Source organism: Camponotus floridanus, unplaced genomic scaffold (assembly GCF_003227725.1).
Source record: "Camponotus floridanus strain SB8 unplaced genomic scaffold, Cflo_v7.5 scaffold3, whole genome shotgun sequence".
Taxonomy (NCBI): Eukaryota; Metazoa; Arthropoda; class Insecta; order Hymenoptera; family Formicidae; genus Camponotus; species Camponotus floridanus.
In genome coordinates, this window is record NW_020229436.1 from 4,971,038 (window position 1) to 4,993,534 (window position 22,497).

The 22,497-nt window shown below is 32.4% G+C and overlaps 1 protein-coding gene across 5 annotated transcripts in view; it reads left to right on the top strand.

The window, feature by feature from the left end:
• The window catches only part of LOC105254373 (calcium-transporting ATPase sarcoplasmic/endoplasmic reticulum type), a 48,166-nt gene that overhangs the window by 13,502 nt on the left and 12,167 nt on the right, over positions 1-22,497 (top strand). For all 5 annotated transcript variants that reach the window (XM_011263008.3, XM_011263007.3, XM_011263004.3 and 2 more), the window contains exons 3-12: positions 12,927-12,944; positions 17,912-17,994; positions 18,811-19,197; positions 19,439-19,926; positions 20,125-21,130; positions 21,268-21,488; positions 21,563-21,698; positions 21,781-21,933; positions 22,080-22,213; positions 22,287-22,404. In XM_011263008.3, coding sequence (XP_011261310.1) covers positions 12,927-12,944; positions 17,912-17,994; positions 18,811-19,197; positions 19,439-19,926; positions 20,125-21,130; positions 21,268-21,488; positions 21,563-21,698; positions 21,781-21,933; positions 22,080-22,213; positions 22,287-22,404 — 2,744 coding nt within the window. The remainder of the gene's footprint in view (positions 1-12,926; positions 12,945-17,911; positions 17,995-18,810; positions 19,198-19,438; positions 19,927-20,124; positions 21,131-21,267; positions 21,489-21,562; positions 21,699-21,780; positions 21,934-22,079; positions 22,214-22,286; positions 22,405-22,497) is intronic.

Sequence of the window (22,497 nt, forward strand, 5' to 3'; positions counted from 1 at the left end):
AATGTAGTTTAAAATTAACTGCACGAACTAATGAACTTGGAACTGTGCCGGTGGTTGGACTCATTTAAATTTAGCCTTGAGAATTTTAGAAGCAGAAAATTGCGAAAACGCACACACACGCAGTGGACTTTACTTTACGTAATACTTTAAGGTTCGAATCGATCTGGTAAATGCGGCTGTGCCACCGTGTTGCGAGTTTGATGGATAGCGTAATTCGATTGCACGTGGCCAAGCGTTGCATCTGGCAGGCTACATGCATGTAGCCTGATGATTGGCGCTAATTGCGTCAACAGGAGAACCAAAAAATGTAATCTCATTTAGGACAAACTCGATTCGCGAACAAAGTCGGTTTTCCCTGATCGAGGATTTTGAAACTCCAGTTTTAGCGCGCATTAAGGATGCTTTGTATGTACAATCCCAGTAAAAAGTAACTGAAAATCAATATTGACGAATATACCTACTTTTGGTATATTTTGAATATGAAAAATTGCGTGGAATATTACATATTAATTTGATCTTAGCTACAGTGCAGAGATGTATTTTTTAATATTTATTGTTTTTATTGAAATATTTTATTGAAATATTTCAATAAAAATTTTCTTGAAATATTCCGAATTTTGTTAATCGAAATGATTAACTTTTGGCAGAGAATTTCGCCTTGTGTCAGATACATGACTAACTTCATTGAATTATATTTAATATCTTTTTAACCAGTTAGTACTTGTATAATATTATTTGACCAAATATTTCCTCTGTATCTAAATTTTTGCAAATTTTAAACAAATTCTGAATATTATTTCCATGTGTTTTTGCCACTTGAATCGACATGGTTCTACATTTTCCATAAGAACACGTATTAATTCGGTGCAAATTAAAATCCTTATCTTGTGAACGCTTTAGTGAATCGATTTAAAAATTGTACTGAAGATTCTAAATATATGTAAAGACATTCTGTACAATTTTCATTAAATTCTCAATATTTTGAAAGTAGGTACGAAACATCCTTAAATGCAAATTTGGCGAATTAAAGGGATCACAGTTTCAGGATCTTTTATGCGAAACGTAAACGTTTTCTTGTATAATTGATCATTATTGTATATCATACATATAAGACTTGCATAACACTTTTCTAGCATAACACTTTTCTAGTACATAATATTATTAATTTAAATTAATTATTAATTATTAATAATATTAATCATTATTGATTTAAATTAAATAGAACCGAATTTAAAAGGATAAAATTGGAGAAAGAGATAGATTTCGGCGGATGAAAAATTTCGTACAGATTTTAGAGATTTAAAAAAGATATTGAGGTATCTTTCTTCATTTGAAAAATGATTCAGAATATTGGGTCAAGAATATGTTTACCTTAACGTCGTATTTGAAAAAGATTTGATTTATTTTGAAATAATGTTATCTCTCGTGAAAACTTTTATTAAGATTTTCATTGGATGAGTGTAATAAGGGATATATTATACTTTGCATTACAGTATTGGAATATTGTTGCATAATGGATGCGTCATTTAAATTATAGTGGATACTACTTTTTATATTTTCCAATGTCGTTATTTGCAGAAGAGTTTTGTAATATTATATAACACATACAAAATATGACAAGCTTATTGCTGACAAATATTATTAATTATTAATCCAGCATATATTTTATACTTGTCACGAGGAATAAAAATTTATTTATCGATGAATTTTTAACATTATTCCTCCGGTATTTTTGTACAAGAACGTTAATTATGAATAAACACAGATAAAAAAAGGAATTTCGGAAAATTAAGTTATCAAATTGTTGATCAAAAACGCTTTTTTATTATGATCTGTTAGAACTAAAATTTCTATCTCCAAGATGATTGCAGTGCAAGCTCGATGATATAACAATCTTCATACTCAGCATTGCCATTAAAAATTTCATTTAAATTGCATTTGATCTCTTTTAACATTTTTTTCTCGTTTTTTCTTACTTTATGTCAGTTCACCACAGTTTATGGAAAAAAGTTTATTTACTACAAGAGCGACTATCAACGTACAAATGTGTTTAAAACGTTAAACCGTTAAACTTAGCGACCGTGCTATTAAAAGATTCAAATTGTTTTTGCAAATCTTTTTATTTGTCCGTTCAAAGATGCATATCGATTTAGCATACGTCATTCTTAATCCCCTTCGCCGTAGGCGAGGAATCTGCAATTCATCGAATACGAAATCTATTCAAAGAAAATCATTGTTATCTGTGTATAAATACTTTTTCAAGTCTGACGAACGTCATCAGAGATCGATCAATATCAATTCCCTATCGGATTTGGATTTCGCGAAAGAAAGAGACACGCGATGCGAGCATTGACACGAGAAATGATAAGCGCTATTCGTTATCGTCGATGGTGCGTGTATCGTGACATTCATATTTGCACCCGTTGAAAGATAAACAAATTCTAGGTGCTTACACGCACAACAGCGATTCCGTTAACTCGCTTTTATCAAGATGCGGCCAAGGAATAATCGCGCGGTAGACCGCACGCTACGGCGATAAAATGTCGTCGCCCACATGAATTTGTGTTATATCAACGGACTCGAGAGGCTTCCCGGCTTCTTGAGACCAAGAGCTCGACCGCGATGCAGTCGTCACTGTTCGTGCAATATTACAAATACCAGGGGAAAACCGTTGCGCAAAAATTTCCACATACTTTAATTCGCATTAATACTCGCGCACATTTCCAAATGTACATTGTACGAGTGTAAACTTTCGATAAATGGTTCCTCGCGGTACAATTTTCCGCTTATTAATATGTGTTTGATCAAATGGAAGAAATGTTAAATTTAAATTTAAATTTAAATATTAAATTTTATTAAAAATATAAAATATTAAGTTAATTTACTTATAGATAATTAGCAGTGTTATTAAGTTAATTTACTTATGACTGGCAATATATAAAGAGAAAAATAAGAGTGATCTATTTTAAATTGAGTTGTTCAGATGATTCTAAATTTTATTGCATTAATATCACGATTTAATAGGCTTAATATGTCTATCTAATTATGTAAACATTAAGAAAGTATCATTATAAGTATTTATAAACCTGAATCAGATTTGTTTCCCAATAGATTATTAGTAGCCTCACGATTATCCTTGAATTTATATTTGCTTTATGAATACATTATTCACACGAATTAAAGATTTAGATTCCGCAAGATATCTTCGTTAACCTTGCATTCCTGTCACGAGTAATCAAATTCGGATATATAATAAAGTACTAATTAATTGTTAGTTTATTTCTCTTGAATTTATTGTAACAAAAAATAAACTGATAATACAATTACTTCTTCGATTTTGAAATGTTTTTCAAATTATTTGGTATCGTAAATATACAAAGTTGAATTTATTATTTATCGATAACTTAAAAAAAGATCGAAAAGAGTACATTAAGAATTAAAGTACGTTAAGAATTAATTGCTGTGATTAACTGCTTTGATTATAGTATTATAGCTTTTTAAAAATAAATCGCTCTCAAAATGCATTATATCTTAAATCGTAAGTTTGCGTGAGCATTAAATTGTAAAATAAAATATTTAGAGAGCAATGTAGAAAACGTTTCAATATCACAATCAAAATCTGGTAATATCGAAATTTGCGGTGTGCGATTCTTTATCTTTTTAGGTCATGAATTAATTGCCGATTCAACACAGTAACGAATATTTTTAATTAAGAAAAATTTCACATATAAATATTCTCTATATATATTTCAAAATTTTATCACAAAATTTTTTTAGCAAACGGAATAATTTTTTTTAAATGTTGAAATTTTATTTATTTAAAAGAAAAATTTTTATTATTTAAAATAAAAATATATTTATAATTTAAATGATAAGAATTATAAAATAATTTTCGCAAATATGAGGAGAGATAAAGATATAAATTGAGATAGATCAATCAAGAATTTGATCAAAATTAAACTTTTATAATATAAACAATTTTATTTAGATTAATTTCAATAATAAAAAAATAAATATAACAACAAAAGTAACGGAAAAAAGTAACGAATGACGCTCTGGTTAAACCTAAAACTCAAGCTGTGTCCGATTTTAGCTTTAATTCGTAATTCGCGGATAAAAATATCATCCAGCATGCGATTGCATTTTGTATGGCGAATACAATTGCACCTCTTAAGATCTCCTCGGATTCTTTGTTTCGACGAGTCACGCTTTGCGAGTCGCATACGAGACACCTGACGTGGACAACTTTCAACGTAAGCAACCACGTCAGAGCAACGTCGTTGGCCGATCCATTATTAATGAACTGACCGCGAAGAAACGTTTTCACCAGCGCCTTTTCCTTCGCTTCGCGATCACGCGAGTTCGTGTAGGAAATCCGAAATACATGAGGTAATTTAGGAGCATCTCGACATCCACGTACGAACATAAATCTGGATGAATTCATTATATTTATTTTAACATTTCATAGATGGAAATGGATGCTTTGATGTTTATTTTATATACGTAAAGAGAGAGTATATGTGAAGACATTATGAACATATATATTCAAAGGTAAATCTTGAGTATTGCTCCCGTTTTTATTTTATTCAGAGAGATCTAGATTATTTTGAGGAAATTAAGGCGATTCTTGTATAATGTTGAATAATATATTTTTTTTAATATTAAACGAAAATTATCATATGAATAAATAAAGCCAGGTAAACATAATTTTTGTGCAAGTTCTTTTTTTATACACGAAATTTTTTTCAGCATTTTTTAAAATGTTATATTCAGCTTCATAATAAAAATTCTAAATAAATTATCAGTGTTTTTGAAATTTATGAAAACTCTCATGATGTTAAATTAAATTATAAAAATATTAAAATCTGTCACAAAAGTCGGTATATCCTAAACTATTTGATAGAATTATACTGACTGAAATAATTAAATTTTTATAAAACTTTGCAACCATATTTTCATTAATTTTTGTTTTCTTACAAATTTATAATATTATTTTAATAAAATATTATATTTTATTATCTCTCTCATATTTTATTTCAATATTATATTTCATTTCATATCAAGTATATATAAGTTTCCTTGCAGTGTATATACTTGATGTGTATATCTAATAATTCCTAATTTATTATTATCATTTAACTTTTATCGCTTAGAAAATCTTGTTGTACACAAAATATATGTATCTTACAATATCTTGCACAAAACTCAGTTCTTCAAAATTATAAATTTCTACAAACTCTATTTCTTAATTACTTTAATTTACTTTTTATCGAATTTTCTTATCTCGTTTATAATTCTGTGTCTTTCATTCTCAATTAACGTATTTATATTATTTATTTATACTATTTATTGCACACAAATGTTACAAATTTCAATTAAAAAATTATAAAACGAAACAAATTTATATAATTTGCGATAAAAGAGCCAATCTTAGATTACATAATGAATCGCGTCCTGCTTTACTTGAGCTACGTAAATAGCCGCGACTAACAGGCGGCTGTAAAAATCGCTCAGCACTTAATAAATCGCGCATGTGTGGTGAAATTGCATTAAGAGTTGACGCGATTGAGTGAGGTTAATTCATTTTAAGGTCGTTCTTTAAAGTCGCAGCGTGCCTTGATATTTAACGCGCTTGGGCGCTTTGTATCCCGATTTAAATATCGCTCTACATGATTATCTATTTAATTAATTTATTCGATCGATCTGATAACTTTTTTATATTTCGAGAAAATTATTATACATTCATTATTATTCATTCCTCAATGTAAAGTTTTCTTTGTTACGTCATTCGCTCGCGAACAATTCGCGTGATGTACCTTATCCGAGCATAAGAAAGTCGTGGAACTCCTTTAAATTTATGATTCAATTATAAAATACAGTTAATTAACCTGTAACATTAAAACAGTTAAACCGTCAAAATCCTAAAAGTCATTTTATGAAGGCATTTTGATGTGTCACGTTGATTAAAACGACATGGTCTGATTAAAATAGCATTTTCGTGTTGCGAAAGCTTTTCAACTTGTAATGCTGGTTAAAACAATTAATTTTGATTAAAATACACACATGGAACGAAGGGAATCTAATTTAATTTGAATTTTGAGGTGGCATTGGATTTCGAAATGAGTTTTACTATTAAAAAATCGTAGTCCTTTATAAAAATGCTTTCAGACTCTTAGCATAAAATTTAATATCGAAACAAATTAAAAATATTAATTTATAATTAAATATATAGTTAAATTTGAGTACAACTGGCAGGAAAAAACATGCATAAAACATGCTTGTATCACAAACGCTTACAGTATAAACATGCTTATATTATAAAAATAACCATGGAAAGAAAAACTTGTATAAAATAGTTGTAAATGGAATTAACATGCAAGGATAGGTGTAGGCGTATCTGTTAGATAATGAAAAGAGTTCCAAGCAAAAACTGTCAGTGGAAATTCGTAAACACTAGCAAAAGTTTACTGTGGTCTTGTTGAACACTTATCGCCAAGTAGCGTAACTAATCGATAGAAAACTTCCATTCGTATATTTTCTAACGGAAAACACAATCATGAGCAATCTGGTATTTTAGTGGCAGAAATAAGACATCAAATAAATATTTTGATGTTTTAAAAAAAAATTATCTTATATTTACGTTTATATATATTAGATATTTTATATAAACATTTTTCGAAATTATTTTTTTCCATTATTTAAAACGTGGATAATTAAAATTGCAATTTTGATTGGTAAATTTATAATATTTTTTAAATTTAAAATATATTATTTTTCATTTCTCGTAATGACAATTACATATATGTCAGAAATAAACGTGCAAAATTCAAGAGTTTTGTTTTTCTTTACATTACCAATAAATTGAATTCCCTCTAATAATTTAATTTTAATTCATTTATGTACAAAAATTGTTTAAATATAATCTCATTTGTTTTATACATGCACAAGTGGAAGAAAATCATACTTAACGTGTTTAAACATCTGGAATAAGGACAGTATAAAGGAATTTTTTAAAATTTTATGTAAATGAACGTTATGAATGTATTAGATAATTTTCGGCATATTTGAGCGATTATTCAGAAAGGATTGACAAATCCACGTGCTGTGAATCTAGTGATACGTTACGAGATATCTACGCGAAAGAATCGCGAGTTTTTCGCGCGATACAAATAGTTGTGTCGACTATACTCAAACAATGATTGTTTCATCTTGTCCGCACACGAGTGTTACCTTCAACACACAAATAAGCACTCAGCGTGTTAATGCCATTCGCTCATGTATGAGCGAACTGACGTTTTATCTATTGCAACCGCAGTTGCAGATTAGTTTCACGGATGACCTTAAACGAGAAAATGCATCGTACATATGCATATGTTTCACGTATGTCGCGGAACTTATCTTCCCATCTCCGTGTTTAGCTTCCACTTGTTAAGCATATTATTCTTAATAATAAATCCGTACGTCAAATTGTCATGAGAATGAAAAATGAGCCGAGCAAAGGAAGAAAGTCACGAACTTGCAGCAATATAATTTATGCATCGTTATTAATTTTCGCGCGGAATATCTTTTTTCGCTCCGTTGAAATATTCACGCATTTCTTCTTCCAGTAGATTTGTCTTTTTTTTTCGAATAGATACGCTGTAAAAGACTGCGTTTATTTTAACTTGTTTACGACGAAAGCAATTCCAATTTTAACGAAAACGACCAAACGTCATGCATATTAATCGCCTTCACGTGAGTTCTTACGAGTTAATATAACTTCATCATCAAAATATTTAAATTTAGTTTATTTAGAATCTAATAAAGCTAAGCAAACTAATAAAAGTTTATATAGTCGTACTATACGCAAAATATATTTTCAGAAAAACAAATTTTTTTTAACATGCAAGTAAACAGAGTCATCAAATAGTTTAAGAATATCTCGGTGTTTTTATAATTTAGTGAACTTTTTTTTATTATAATGAAATATATATAAGTATAATATGTTATAAGTATCAAGAGTTCTCGAGAATTGCGTAACAATTTTCATGTATGCGTAAGAACTGAACTTTACGTACAAAAATAATGTTTACGTAGCTTTACGATAGTATATATTTTTACTCCAAGAGTTATATAATATTTTCACGAATCATATTACATCAGCATTATGTAAAATAGGGATGCAAAATATTCATATTTGTTTAACAAGAATCTTCAGACCTGTTTTAAGATAATAAAGGAAAATTTTATTTTCACGAGTATCAAGCAAGTTTACCCTTCAATATCTTTCACGCAAAAAAATCCTCTTATATATATTATATAAAATATCAATTTTTTAAAAAATATTTAAAAAAAATACAAATCTATTAATCCAAAACTATTATTTTCGGATTAATTAGAGTCCTCCCTTATTTCATATTCCAAATAACAACATGAAACATGCGTAAGATTTTATATCGCAGTCGCACACACAAGTCGCATACATATTTCCATCCCGAGATTCCATCTCCGGGCTTCGAAATTCGGGCGTGCACTTGAACCGGAACTTGGCGTTTACTCGTCACCTCGTAACGCGGATCCACCCCTCCCGCCCCTCCCGCGGGCTAAAGTTAGCACGTGCACGGCGTGTCGTTCAATGCACGACGACGGATTTGTTTGTCGCACGTATCTATCGGCTTTGTGCGGCCGTTCACTGTCGCGTGATAAATCCGTAGCTCCGTGATGGCTCTCGCATGGCGCGGGGGAGGGAAGGGGGAAGGGGGGGAAGGGAACTCGCCGGCTTTTTCCCTCGCACCTTTTTCCCGCCGCCCGCCGCGTTCGCTTCCGTCCCCCCGCTCCCCCCCCCTCCCACCTCATCACGATGACACCTCCCGTAAGTAAGTAACTCTCCGTGTTTGCGTAAAGTACGATCGATGCCGTCCTCTCGCCGGAAGACTCCCCTTATCCGGGGGATACGCTTACGCGACATCGCGATATTAAGTAACGATATCGCGTTATGCTTGATCTCTCGGGGGTGTCGATATCCGTGAGAAGTCCCATGGAAATTTCGCTATCTTTTTCGACTGGCAAACTTTTTTTTTTTATCAATATCGCACGCCGATTATTGACTCGATATTATTAAAATGTTCGCTGCAACGCGAGGAACGGCAATTTATCTCTCTTTTAAAGCGAGATAGCGCGATATGTCTGCGCGTTTTATCGAGGATAATTGCTGGAAACGATTCCGAAATTTTTTTCTTCGATACCAAAGATATCGTCGATACCGATATCGATATTAATTTGAGGTATTTTCTAGCCGCGCGGCCGTGTATTTTGGACAGATGTGCGATGCTTGCGTGCGAATTAACGAACTTGCCACGGTACAAATCGACGCGAAATTGAAGCTATTATTCGCCCAACAAACGCTCTCGCGTCTGCCTTTGTCGCGACTCGGAGAATTACACGCGGCCTTTCATCAGGATCTGCCGTTGATGTGCGTTTCACGAGAAACGACGTTGTTTCCTCTGTTGAACACGTCAATCGCGCGCGACGGCCATTCACGGGAAATCTATGCGAATCCAGTACGCGAACCAATGACTCCCACGTGTCTCTGTTTTTCTTCGCTTGTCACTCGCGGCGAGTATCGGCGATAGACAGTTGCTTTTTCACTGCGAACGATATGTTTCCCAAGCGCATCCGTCCTCGATCCGTCTCCAGGAAATGCTAATCGTCATTCATTTCCAAGTAAAGCTCGTTGGGACTTTAATTCGTCGGGGACGAGCTTATTTTTTTAATTATACCGCATCATTTAACACGTTAAATGTCATGTGCATGAAAAAGTATACACGCTAGTTTTGTCTTTTAGAAAGACCAGGTTAAAAAATGGGAATAATTTAAAAATAAATAATTTACAAAAACTGTAATTTTACTGTACAATAGTCCTAAATACATCATTCTTAGGAAAATTAATAAAAAAAAGTGGTACGGCCTGAGGAACCTTTTTTCCAAAAATATCCGCGGCAGTTAACGTGTTAAGGATGTTTCGTACCTATTTTCAAAATATTGAGAATTTAATGAAAATTGTACAGAATGTTCTTACATATGTTTAAATGCCATGTGCATGAAAAGTATACACGCTAGTTTTGTCTTTTAGAAAGACCAGGTTAAAAAATGGGAATAATTTAAAAATAAATAATTTACAAAAACTGTAATTTTACTGTACAATAGTCCTAAATACATCATTCTTAGGAAAATTAATAAAAAAAAGTGGTACGGCCTGAGGAACCTTTTTTCCAAAAATATCCGCGGCAGTTAACGTGTTAAGGATGTTTCGTACCTATTTTCAAAATATTGAGAATTTAATGAAAATTGTACAGAATGTTCTTACATATGTTTAAATGCCATGTGCATGAAAAGTATACACGCTAGTTTTGTCTTTTAGAAAGACCAGGTTAAGAAATGGGAATAATTTAAAAATAAATAATTTACAAAAAATGTAATTTTACTGTACAATAGTCCTAAATACATCATTCTTAGGAAAATTAATAAAAAAAAGTGGTACGGCCTGAGGAACCTTTTTTCCAAAAATATCCGCGGCAGTTAACGTGTTAAGGATGTTTCGTACCTATTTTCAAAATATTGAGAATTTAATGAAAATTGTACAGAATGTCCTTACATATGTTTAAATGCCATGTGCATGAAAAAGTATACACGCTAGTTTTGTCTTTTAGAAAGACCAGGTTAAGAAATGGGAATAATTTAAAAATAAATAATTTACAAAAAATGTAATTTTACTGTACAATAGTCCTAAATACATCATTCTTAGGAAAATTAATAAAAAAAAGTGGTACGGCCTGAGGAACCTTTTTTCCAAAAATATCCGCGGCAGTTAACGTGTTAAGGATGTTTCGTACCTATTTTCAAAATATTGAGAATTTAATGAAAATTGTACAGAATGTTCTTACATATGTTTAAATGCCATGTGCATGAAAAGTATACACGCTAGTTTTGTCTTTTAGAAAGACCAGGTTAAGAAATGGGAATAATTTAAAAATAAATAATTTACAAAAAATGTAATTTTACTGTACAATAGTCCGAAATACATCATTCTTAGGAAAATTAATAAAAAAAAATGGTATGGCCTGAGGAACCTTTTTCCAAAAATATCCGCGGCAGTTAACGTGTTAAGGATGTTTCGTACCTATTTTCAAAATATTGAGAATTTAATGAAAATTGTACAGAATGTCCTTACTTATGTTTAGAATCTTCAGTACAATTTTTAAAGCGATTCACTAAAGCCTTCACAAGTTATAAGGATTTTAATTTGCACCGAATTAATACGTGTTCTTATGAAAAATGAAACCATGTCGATTCAAATGGCAAAAACACATGGAAATAATATTCAGAATTTGTTTAAAATTTGCAAAAATTTAGATACAGAGGAAATATTTGGTCAAATAATATTATACAAGTACTAACTGGTTAAAAAGATATTAAATATAATTCAATGAAGTTAGTCATGTATCTGACACAAGGCGAAATTCTCTGTCAAAAGTTAATCATTTCGATTAACAAAATTCAGAATATATCAATAAAATATATCAATAAAAACGCAATTTTTCATACTCAAAATACACTAAAAGTGGATGTATTCGTCAATATTGATTTTCAGCTACTTTTTGCTGGGATTGTACATACAAAGCATCCTTAATTTTGAGGAAAGTGATAAGGATGATGAAATCTTTATCCACGAGAGATCTGAATTAGACCGAAATTCAGAAAAGTGAATCAGAAAACGAAGGTTTGTTGGTCAACGGGAAGGATCTAAAATATCCTGTATTTATTATACATGATTATGATAATACAATAGCGTTCTCATTGGATTTTCTTGCTCAACAAAAAGCTCATTTTATGGGAAGATCTAGGTCTTCGCGATGTATAAATATTTATACGACGATTTCACTAGAACCAGCAAACAGAAATACGCGAGTGTACGCCCACGCATTCAATTTCAAGACGTTAATGAACGCTCAAGAGAGTAATCGACCTCGCAGATTAAATTATATTGGAAATGCTCTCTTCCAAGATAAAGATATGCATCTCTGGTCTTTCTCGACTTTCTCTCTTCATTGAAATGGGGACATTATTTGGAGGTTCATAGGTGTCTTTACACGATGATCGATTCTTAGATACGTTAAAATGACAATATTATAAAAAATCCATCCATTTTCCAATTATTTAATGTATTTGTCGAATATCTATGTAATTAACAATAAGAGAATCTGATTCACGTTGTGTTAATAATTTTACGTTTTAGATTGTATTCAAAATAATTATTTATCTCGCATTCTTTTAATTATGACATTCGGAAAAATATTGAACGCGTGCAAAATTATTAGCATAATAATATCGAATAGTTTCTTGTAAAATTTCGATTCATCTCGTGTTATATCGAACCGCCATATATTGTCTCTAGTATAAATCTACCAAAGATTTAACGCTTCACAAACTGTCATTTGCACATTTCGCTCAACCACCTATTCTGCACGCGAAATCCGTTTCCGCGGCTTCCTCCAATTTGTTCGTGTCATGAAAATTATGGGATTCTCGATTCTCGCTTCTATACGTATAATTTGAACTAGGACGCCTTAAAGCAGATCCTTCAAAGCCATTCAAGCACTTGGAATTAGATGCATAAATCATTTCTCCACGTGTAAAGCAATGCCATGCAACTTTTAACGATTTAAAAAAAATTTTTCCCAAGCTTTCGTCATCGCATAAAATATATAAAATTATTAAAAATTAATTGTTAAGTCAATTTCTGTCTTTAAAAATTCTGTGAGGTGTATAAATACATGTTACGATAAATTATCGATTAATATCATACTGATAAAATTTTTCATTAATTTTATTCAATAAGTGAGATATATTTTCATGCATTCTAATACGTTCCTTCCTTTTTGTTACAGAATTGCCAGCTGAGGAAGGTGAGTATCGATGACTATCGCCTTCGATATCGTGACGTAGAAAATAGGTGAGGTCTTGCGACAAATTGACATGCGTAATAATACAAATTATTCTCGATGGAGCAAACACAAAAAAATTCTTCTTTCCATTTGCAATTTGCTTCTATATCGATTTGTACATCGTTTTGAGAATCTTAGGTGTGTATATGAGTTCTTAAAATTCTCGACTTCTCAACTTGACGAATGTCGATCTCCTCTTTCGCTGGGAGGAGAGGGTGAAGAGACTTAGGCGCCATGTGAACGCGTCTGCTATCAAACTAGGCCAGCCCGCAGCTTCGTAAGCTTCGAGAATTAGCGTTACACGCACATTGATTGCACTTATGCATGCATAAGAGCGATGTATCAATCTGCTGCTCAAGGGAATCTCTCGGCTCTTGATGAAGATTACTTAGGAACTCCAATTTTAGAAACAACATTAACCCTTCGAAACAAAAAAATAAAAAATAGATTCATGGAAAAGGAACATAATCTTTATTAATATATAAAAAATAAAAGAGGGAAAAATCTAATATATATAAAAGAATATTGTTTAAATTTTTTTTATAATATTCATTATTTTTTTATTCAAGATTCCCTTCGAGTTTGCATCTTTTCATCATTTTTCTGATTATTATATTTTAATTCCTTTAATAAATATGTGTCTTTCTCTCTTCATTTCTCTTCTAATGTAATCGAGAATCTAATTAATAGATATAATTTGATTGCGAGAAAGAGATAGTCCAAGTAAGATTTAATTCCACCGTGAGATAAAAAACTTTATTTAGCAAAAGAGTTAAATAAAAAACTTACGGCAAAGATTAATTCTAAATTCTTGGACGTAAAAAAATATATAATAGTAGAAATATTTTTTTTTTGCAATTTGCCCACGATGAGGGATGAAAGGCCGTTCGAATGCAGATGCCACTTGCCCCATTTACCCGTATCGAAAGACACCATAGTGTCGCCTTCGACTCGGCCGTAATTGCATCGGCATTGCACTCGACCCGCGCGGAGGCTCAGGCTATCTTTCCATCGACCTTCGACAATGGATCGACCCACCGTGGTTACAGCTCTTGCTCGGTTATTATTGTTCGCGATATAGAATTATCATATATATATATATATATATATATATATATATATATATATATATATACACACACACATGGAATAAAAAATTGAGCGATTTTTCGCGATACAAATTATTGCGTCTTCATCGAATGTATATTAAAGGTGTATACATGTCTAATTATTATCGTATCTCTTCTCGTGAAAGATTCTTCGAATTAAAATCTTATTTACAATTTTTTCATCTCATTAAATAATATTAAATATATATTAAATATATATTAAATATATATTAAATATATATTGTTTCTTTCGCAAAGCAATGATTAGACTTTTCTCGCGAACCTTTTCTCTCTGAGAAATTAAATAACAGAACGCGCGGTGTTGATATATAATTCAAAAAAATCTCTCAGGAAATTTTTTTTATAGTAAAGTAGTAAAATTGTCTAATTTTTAACAGACACATTTAATTACATTTCGAAAACGGAATTTTTTTGTTAATTTGCTTGTATCTCAGTTTATTTTTCAGGATATATTTGCTAAAAATATATAATTTATTTATAAACTTGTTTACGTTCTCCTAACTTATTATATTTATTATTATTTTCTTTGATAATAATATGTTATTTCGTACAAGCTCGATTCATATACAACAATCAAATTTGTAATTATAACTAAAAGTTAAATTAAATTAAAAATTAAAAAATTTCAGAATTTTTTGAAATTTTAAAAACCTTAAAGTTGACCCGCAGATTGATCGTTAAATTTCACAATATATATTATATTTAGCTGTTTAAGCGATACAAATGTTATTCTTTATTCGTACAAGTAATAAAGTATGAAAATTAAATTACGCATTATTGAGATATATTTAGAGACGTATTATTTCAATGATTGATGAATCAGTCTCTTCGACTCTTAAATATTTTGAGTCTATCAAAGATAAATCGACGATAAGATAGGCTACAGCGTATCGTTCCATTAATATCGTTCGAACATAATTTAATATTCCGGCACGAGTCCTTAACTACCTCTTTCGATAATGCTAATAAGAAATAAAATTTTCGAAAGACGGAAACTTTTATCGACCAGCTAATTTTTCGCAAAACTCGGGCGCGATGAAATTTTCTTATTTCACCAAGATAAATTGAAGGTAAGGTATTATTATCAAGTTTGTAGTTGAAATTGAAAACGCTTTTTCGAGTCAATGATTTCTTAGTCTCGACGTAATTAACATTCGGAAGACTCGGTTTGCAGAAAAATTAGCATTCTCGACCGAATGATGAGGAATATTTTCGACGAACTTCGTGTTTCTTTTCTTCGCAGCAAAAGTTCGTACAACATAAAAGAAAAGAATGTGTCTTCGTGTCAAGTATTGAGTCAACAGTATTAAACCCAAGTAGGAAAAGTATTCACTTTTATTCAAATCGCTTCGGAGTGACGTCAAAAAGATGACTTTTGTTACCTGGGAAAGAGCGCGCGGTCAGAAAGACGTGTTATCATCCGTTCGAATGTTATTTTTTTAACGTAATATGACGAAATCTGACGAAACATCCTCGAAGAATGATCAAGCTCGTATAATGAGATATTCTTGTCGTCAATTAATCGCGCGATCGGTTACAAATATACCACTATCCGTAATCGTCATCGATCTGAGAATATGCGTGTGTCTCTATCTGTATACATTCTATCGACCGAATGACACATCTATTGTAACATGCTGAATCCGGCAATGAGAAGCATGCTGCCATATATGCGTATAGGTGAGAGAATGAGGGGGGGAGGGAGAGGAAGACGAAGAGAAATGTATACCGATGCAGCGCGATATCATACCACGATATTAATTTCCGAGACGCGTGGAATGTATACCGCAAACGTTACGTGCAATTTATGTAACAAAATGTGTACGTTACACATTTGCACCGACGATATACGTATGCATTAAAGCAAAAGAGAGATGATCTTAATGTTATGTAATTATAATTTTTTTTTACTACGTAATAATAATTGTGTGTGTTAACAGAATGTTTTTGTAAAAGATACGTGTAATATTTTAATTATACACTGAAAAGTTACATAATTGACGAATTAATTAAGAATGTTTGAACTAGTAATGTATTAATTTATTACAATATTATTAATTAATTAATTAATTATTAATTTTCTATTCGACTTTTTTTATTAAAAATATTAAATATTATGTGTTAACATGGAAGTCAATGTGATTATCGATGTGAACGTACATGTGTCTCAATTGAAGATATTATCTTAACATAAATATATGTATAATAGTCTTTCGTTAATCTTTTATCACATTAATTTAATTGTGGGAATAAGTTTCAATATAAAATCATAGCTGTTTCTATGTCTTACTTAATGCTTTTGTCTAGCACATCCAAACAGATTCGTCTCGTTGACCGCCTTCGTAAATCATTTTTTATTAGTATCTCCTTTCTGACTTGAATGAATCATTAAGATTCACAATTTCTATTCACGTATATTATACTTATTTAATTTAATTTTTATTAACTAAATTATCAGATTTCATGGAAAAAATACTAGATCCTGCAGCTACAAGAATACTTGTTTTATCAAAGTTTTTGGTTTATTATTTATAATTCATGTAAGAATTGATATATTGTGAGAAACTCATAGAAAGAAGAAAAAATATCATCTAGTATGAAAAAATGCGAAAAAATGAAGAGAAAGAGCTCGATTTTCTCAACAATCATATTTATTATTTTCATTTCTCTTTTTTTTCGTCGCTGCTGCAAATTATAATTAATGAAATTGTCAATCGTAAAGCGATGACGACATGACGTCAATTGCGTATAGGCAAAAGATTCTAGTCGTCAAGGATCCTTGACTACTATCATTCTTTCCCGACACATATTATTTTTCTTCAACGTGCTTGCTGACGTTGGACGTATCGAAATGAGATTGCGTCTGCTTTTACGAGGACCCTTCCTCGTAATACGAAATTAACTTCTGTATCCACGTCACAAAACTCATATTGCTTTAGGTTAAAATAATACCTATAGATATATGTACGAATAGCTTGTAAATGCAGCTTATTTAATTTTTCAATTATTCTAAAAATCGGTCTCAAAGATGGATTTTATAATATTGTCGAGTAGGGATAAAATAATTCCTAATCTGAGCTTATTAAAAAAATAATATTTACGTTAAACATTTATGTTATATATTGAATTGTGAAAATGTGAAGAGAGAAACACAAATAGAAAGAGAAACAAACAATTTTTCTCGTGCAAACATTTTTCAATAGCTTTGTGATTATTATTCGAAGGAAAATGTTTTTCTTGCACATATTCAGTGAGATACTCCTCATGAATGCGTATTGCATGTTGCTTTTGATAGTACAAGCGTGGACAATGATGTATTATTACGAGTCACATTCGACATTGATTTCATTGTCGTGTATACAATTAATAGATCCCGCTTGTTTTGTATAGTTGAAAATTATCATCGACATTTATGCGACTAATTTATAATTTGAAATGTAATTTGAAAGTTAGAATTTTATTTTTAATCTAATTTAAAAATATTAAATTAAATATCTATATCTAAATACCTATTTTATTATTATTATTATTAATATTATTATTTTTGAAAGACTAGATCCAGTTTAATAATTGTTTTATAATTTTATATATCTTACAATTTTTATGTCGATTTGTCAATTTGTCGCAGACCAACATTTTTTGAAAGGTATATTATAAAATAATATCAAAACTTGTTCGTAGAAATTCTACGAATATTATTATGTTAAAAATATTTCCTTAATAACATTTTCTTCAAATTTTTCTCTCTTCTATATTATAGGCGAAATTATTAATATTTCATTAATTTTTTGCTTATAGGAAAATCCATCTGGCAACTCGTTCTGGAACAGTTCGATGATCTTCTAGTTAAGATTCTTCTATTAGCCGCCATTATTTCTTTTGTAAGTATAAGATTATAAGACAAATATATATCTCTTACAATATAAAATTTAAATAATATAAGAAACGAATACATCTATCATAAAAAAATAAAAAATGCAAAGTAATCTAAAAACCGAATGATTAAATATGATTAAATATGATTATGATTGATTAAATATGATTACTATTATTACGGATTATGAGATAAAAGTATATGTCATAGATCTAATCTTTCACAAAACTTGTGGTAGAATGAAACAAATTAGAGACATTCTTTTTCTCTCAAATTTATGTCGCTTCGCTAAAAACCTCGTAATTATATGTTTACGGGGGTTCAAGGGTAAATGAGGCTAAATATATCTTCTATGAGAAGTGAAAAAATAGCATATTGATTTCAAGTAGCCGTGGTGATCTGATTTTCTCCTAGCGCATAAGAGAAATGTATAATATTTACTATGGAGTCTATGATTTGCAAATTGTAAAACTAAAATAAGTCAGCACATGGCCACAATAAATTAGAGAAGAAAATTTTAGTAGAACATGTACGTTTTAAGAGATCAAAATTTATAATTTTATAATATATATAAATTTATTTATTAGACATATATATTTATATATTTATTTATTAGACGTATTAACTGATATTGCATGATTATTGCAAAGATCGAATTATTTACATCTTTTTATGGATCCTTGGAATTCATTTTCTATGAGTTTCTAAACTTTATCTCGAAAAGAATTTAACAGCCAGCTGAATAAATTGAATGTATTAAATATTTGTCCGTCTTCCTTTTTTCCCTCAAAACTTTGCTAACGTGTTAATTATCGTTCCTCAGGTATTAGCCTTATTTGAAGAGCACGAGGATGCGTTCACGGCCTTCGTCGAACCCTTCGTTATCCTGCTCATTCTTATCGCCAACGCTGTAGTCGGTGTCTGGCAGGAACGGAACGCCGAGTCTGCGATAGAGGCGCTCAAAGAATACGAGCCGGAGATGGGTAAGGTTGTACGATTGGACAAATCTGGCGTCCAGAAGATACGAGCCAAAGAAATCGTGCCCGGTGATATCGTGGAGATATCGGTAGGCGACAAGATCCCAGCGGATATCCGTCTCTCTAAAATCTTCTCGACTACCTTAAGAATTGATCAATCTATCCTGACTGGCGAATCGGTGTCCGTCATCAAGCACACCGATCCTATACCTGATCCACGCGCCGTCAATCAGGTCGGTGAAGCTATAGTTATATAAATATTATCACTTTATAATTAAACCTGTACAATATTTGTATCAATTTCTATGAAAAGGTTAAAAGTTTTATTTGTTGCATCATGCAAATGATTACTCGATAACTAATCTCGATGATTAAATTTTGAACACCCAATCTATATTATAATGAACTTTTTAGAAGAGAGAATTTTTATCGTGGTTTTTTTTTAATAAAATTGTCAATGTTGTGTTTTTCTAGGACAAGAAGAACATCTTATTCTCTGGTACCAATGTTGCCGCTGGCAAAGCTCGCGGTGTCGTTATTGGAACTGGCTTGAGCACGGCCATCGGTAAGATTCGTACAGAGATGTCGGAGACCGAGGAGATCAAGACCCCATTGCAACAGAAATTGGACGAGTTCGGCGAACAGTTATCGAAAGTCATTTCGGTGATTTGTGTCGCCGTATGGGCCATCAACATCGGCCACTTTAACGACCCGGCTCACGGTGGATCCTGGATCAAGGGTGCCATCTACTATTTCAAGATCGCCGTCGCTCTTGCTGTAGCCGCTATTCCTGAGGGTTTGCCCGCTGTAATCACGACTTGCTTGGCTCTGGGTACTAGGCGTATGGCCAAAAAGAACGCCATTGTACGATCTTTGCCATCCGTAGAAACTTTGGGTTGCACATCTGTCATCTGTTCCGACAAAACTGGCACTTTGACGACTAACCAGATGTCCGTTAGCCGGTAAGATTATTCAATAAACAAAATTATATATATAATATATAATAAATATAGATATATATATATATATATATATATATATATATATATATGCGTATGTAAATGCTGCTCCATTTCGCTTATTAATTTTTAACAAGTTGGATAGTTTTTTCTCGTTATTTAAATACAAAGCTAGCTAACGCATAATTTTTATATTTACAGAATGTTTATCTTTGACAAGGTTGAGGGTAATGACAGCAGCTTCCACGAATTTGAGATTACCGGATCGACTTACGAACCTATCGGTGAAGTCTTCTTGAGGGGGCAGAAGATTAAAGGACAGGATTATGAGACCTTGCACGAAATCGGTACCATTTGCATCATGTGCAATGACTCTGCTATCGATTTCAACGACTTCAAACAAGCATTCGAGAAGGTCGGCGAAGCCACAGAGACTGCCTTGATCGTTCTTGCCGAGAAACTCAATCCATTTGGCGTGCCGAAGACTGGTCTGGATCGTCGAACAACTGCCATTGTTGTCAGGCAAGATATCGAGACGAAATGGAAGAAGGAATTTACATTGGAATTCTCACGTGATCGCAAATCCATGTCGTCGTATTGCGTGCCTCTAAAACCATCGAAGTTAGGAACTGGACCGAAACTATTCGTTAAGGGAGCGCCAGAGGGTGTGCTGGACAGATGTACGCACTGTCGTCTCGGTAGTCAGAAGGTGCCACTTACTTCAACCCTGAAGAACCGTATCCTGGAGTTGACCCGGCAATACGGAACTGGTAGAGATACTCTGCGTTGTTTGGCTCTCGCCACTGCCGATAATCCGATGAAGCCCGACGACATGGATCTTGGCGATTCCAACAAATTCTATACATATGAGAAAGATCTCACGTTTGTCGGCGTAGTAGGTATGCTCGATCCGCCTCGCAAAGAAGTATTCGATTCGATTGTTAGATGCCGTGCCGCTGGCATTCGTGTAATTGTCATCACCGGCGACAATAAGGCTACTGCTGAAGCTATTTGCCGACGTATCGGAGTCTTTGGCGAGGATGAAGATACCACTGGTAAATCATACTCCGGACGTGAATTTGATGATTTGCCAATGTCGGAACAGAAAGCCGCTTGCGCCAGAGCTCGTCTATTCTCTCGCGTAGAACCGGCTCACAAGTCCAAGATTGTTGAGTTCCTACAAAGTATGAACGAGATTTCTGCCATGGTAAGTCTTAAAATCGTAGAAAGTCTTATTATTTCAAGATGAATTATTATTCTTAAATTAATAATATAAACATATTTTTGTTTTTAGCCAATAAAATCTGTTAGAAGATTGCAAAGTAATTTTATATTGTTTCGTAGACTGGTGACGGTGTAAACGATGCTCCCGCCTTGAAGAAGGCCGAGATTGGTATCGCTATGGGTTCTGGCACTGCGGTCGCGAAATCGGCTTCGGAGATGGTGTTGGCGGATGACAACTTCTCCTCCATTGTAGCTGCTGTAGAAGAGGGCCGTGCCATCTACAATAATATGAAACAATTTATCCGTTATCTTATTTCTTCCAATATCGGCGAGGTCGTCAGGTATTTGCGAGATATACGAATATGCGATGAGGAAAATTACGACGAGAATCGAATATTTGAATGTTATTTTGCAGTATATTCTTGACCGCTGCCCTTGGTCTTCCTGAAGCTCTGATCCCGGTTCAACTTTTGTGGGTCAATCTGGTTACTGATGGTCTTCCAGCTACCGCTCTTGGTTTCAATCCACCTGATTTGGATATTATGAGCAAAGTAAAATTAAAGAACTTTATAATAAATAATACATACTGCCACATTATCGAACGCTAGATTTATTATTATGCATTCCTTATAGCCCCCTCGCAAGGCCGATGAATCACTCATTTCCGGATGGTTGTTTTTCCGCTATTTGGCTATCGGTGGATACGTAGGCGCTGCCACTGTCGGCTCGGCTGCTTGGTGGTTCATGTTTAGTCCGAATGGCCCTCAATTGAACTATTATCAAGTAGTAAGTTTTGATAACAGTTTGTTTACCGATATAATAATAATAATAATTTTATATATATTTATTTATTTATAATTATTAAAAAATTATCGAAATCGAATTTCTTTTAAATCATTTGTGACATAATTTCACTTATTTACAAAATATAGACTCATCACTTGGCGTGCCTTGGTGGTGGAGAGGAATTCAAGGGTATTAACTGCAAGATCTTCTCTGACCCTCATCCCATGACTATGGCTCTCTCTGTGCTGGTCACTATTGAAATGTTAAACGCCATGAACAGGTGAGTAAAGTCTTATTATATAATTTGTATCACATTTTCAGGTTATAATAAAATTTGCATTCTATTATTTTAGCTTATCTGAGAATCAGTCGCTCATTTCTATGCCGCCTTGGTCCAACTTGTGGCTCATCGCCTCTATGGCTCTTTCTTTCACACTCCATTTCGTCATTCTGTACGTCGATGTTCTTTCGGTGAGTACATATCAAAGCTACAATAGCGGATGGTCATGAAATCTTAATCTTCCAACAGCTCAAAGTGCGTAAATTCGCGGATAAATTCTAAGA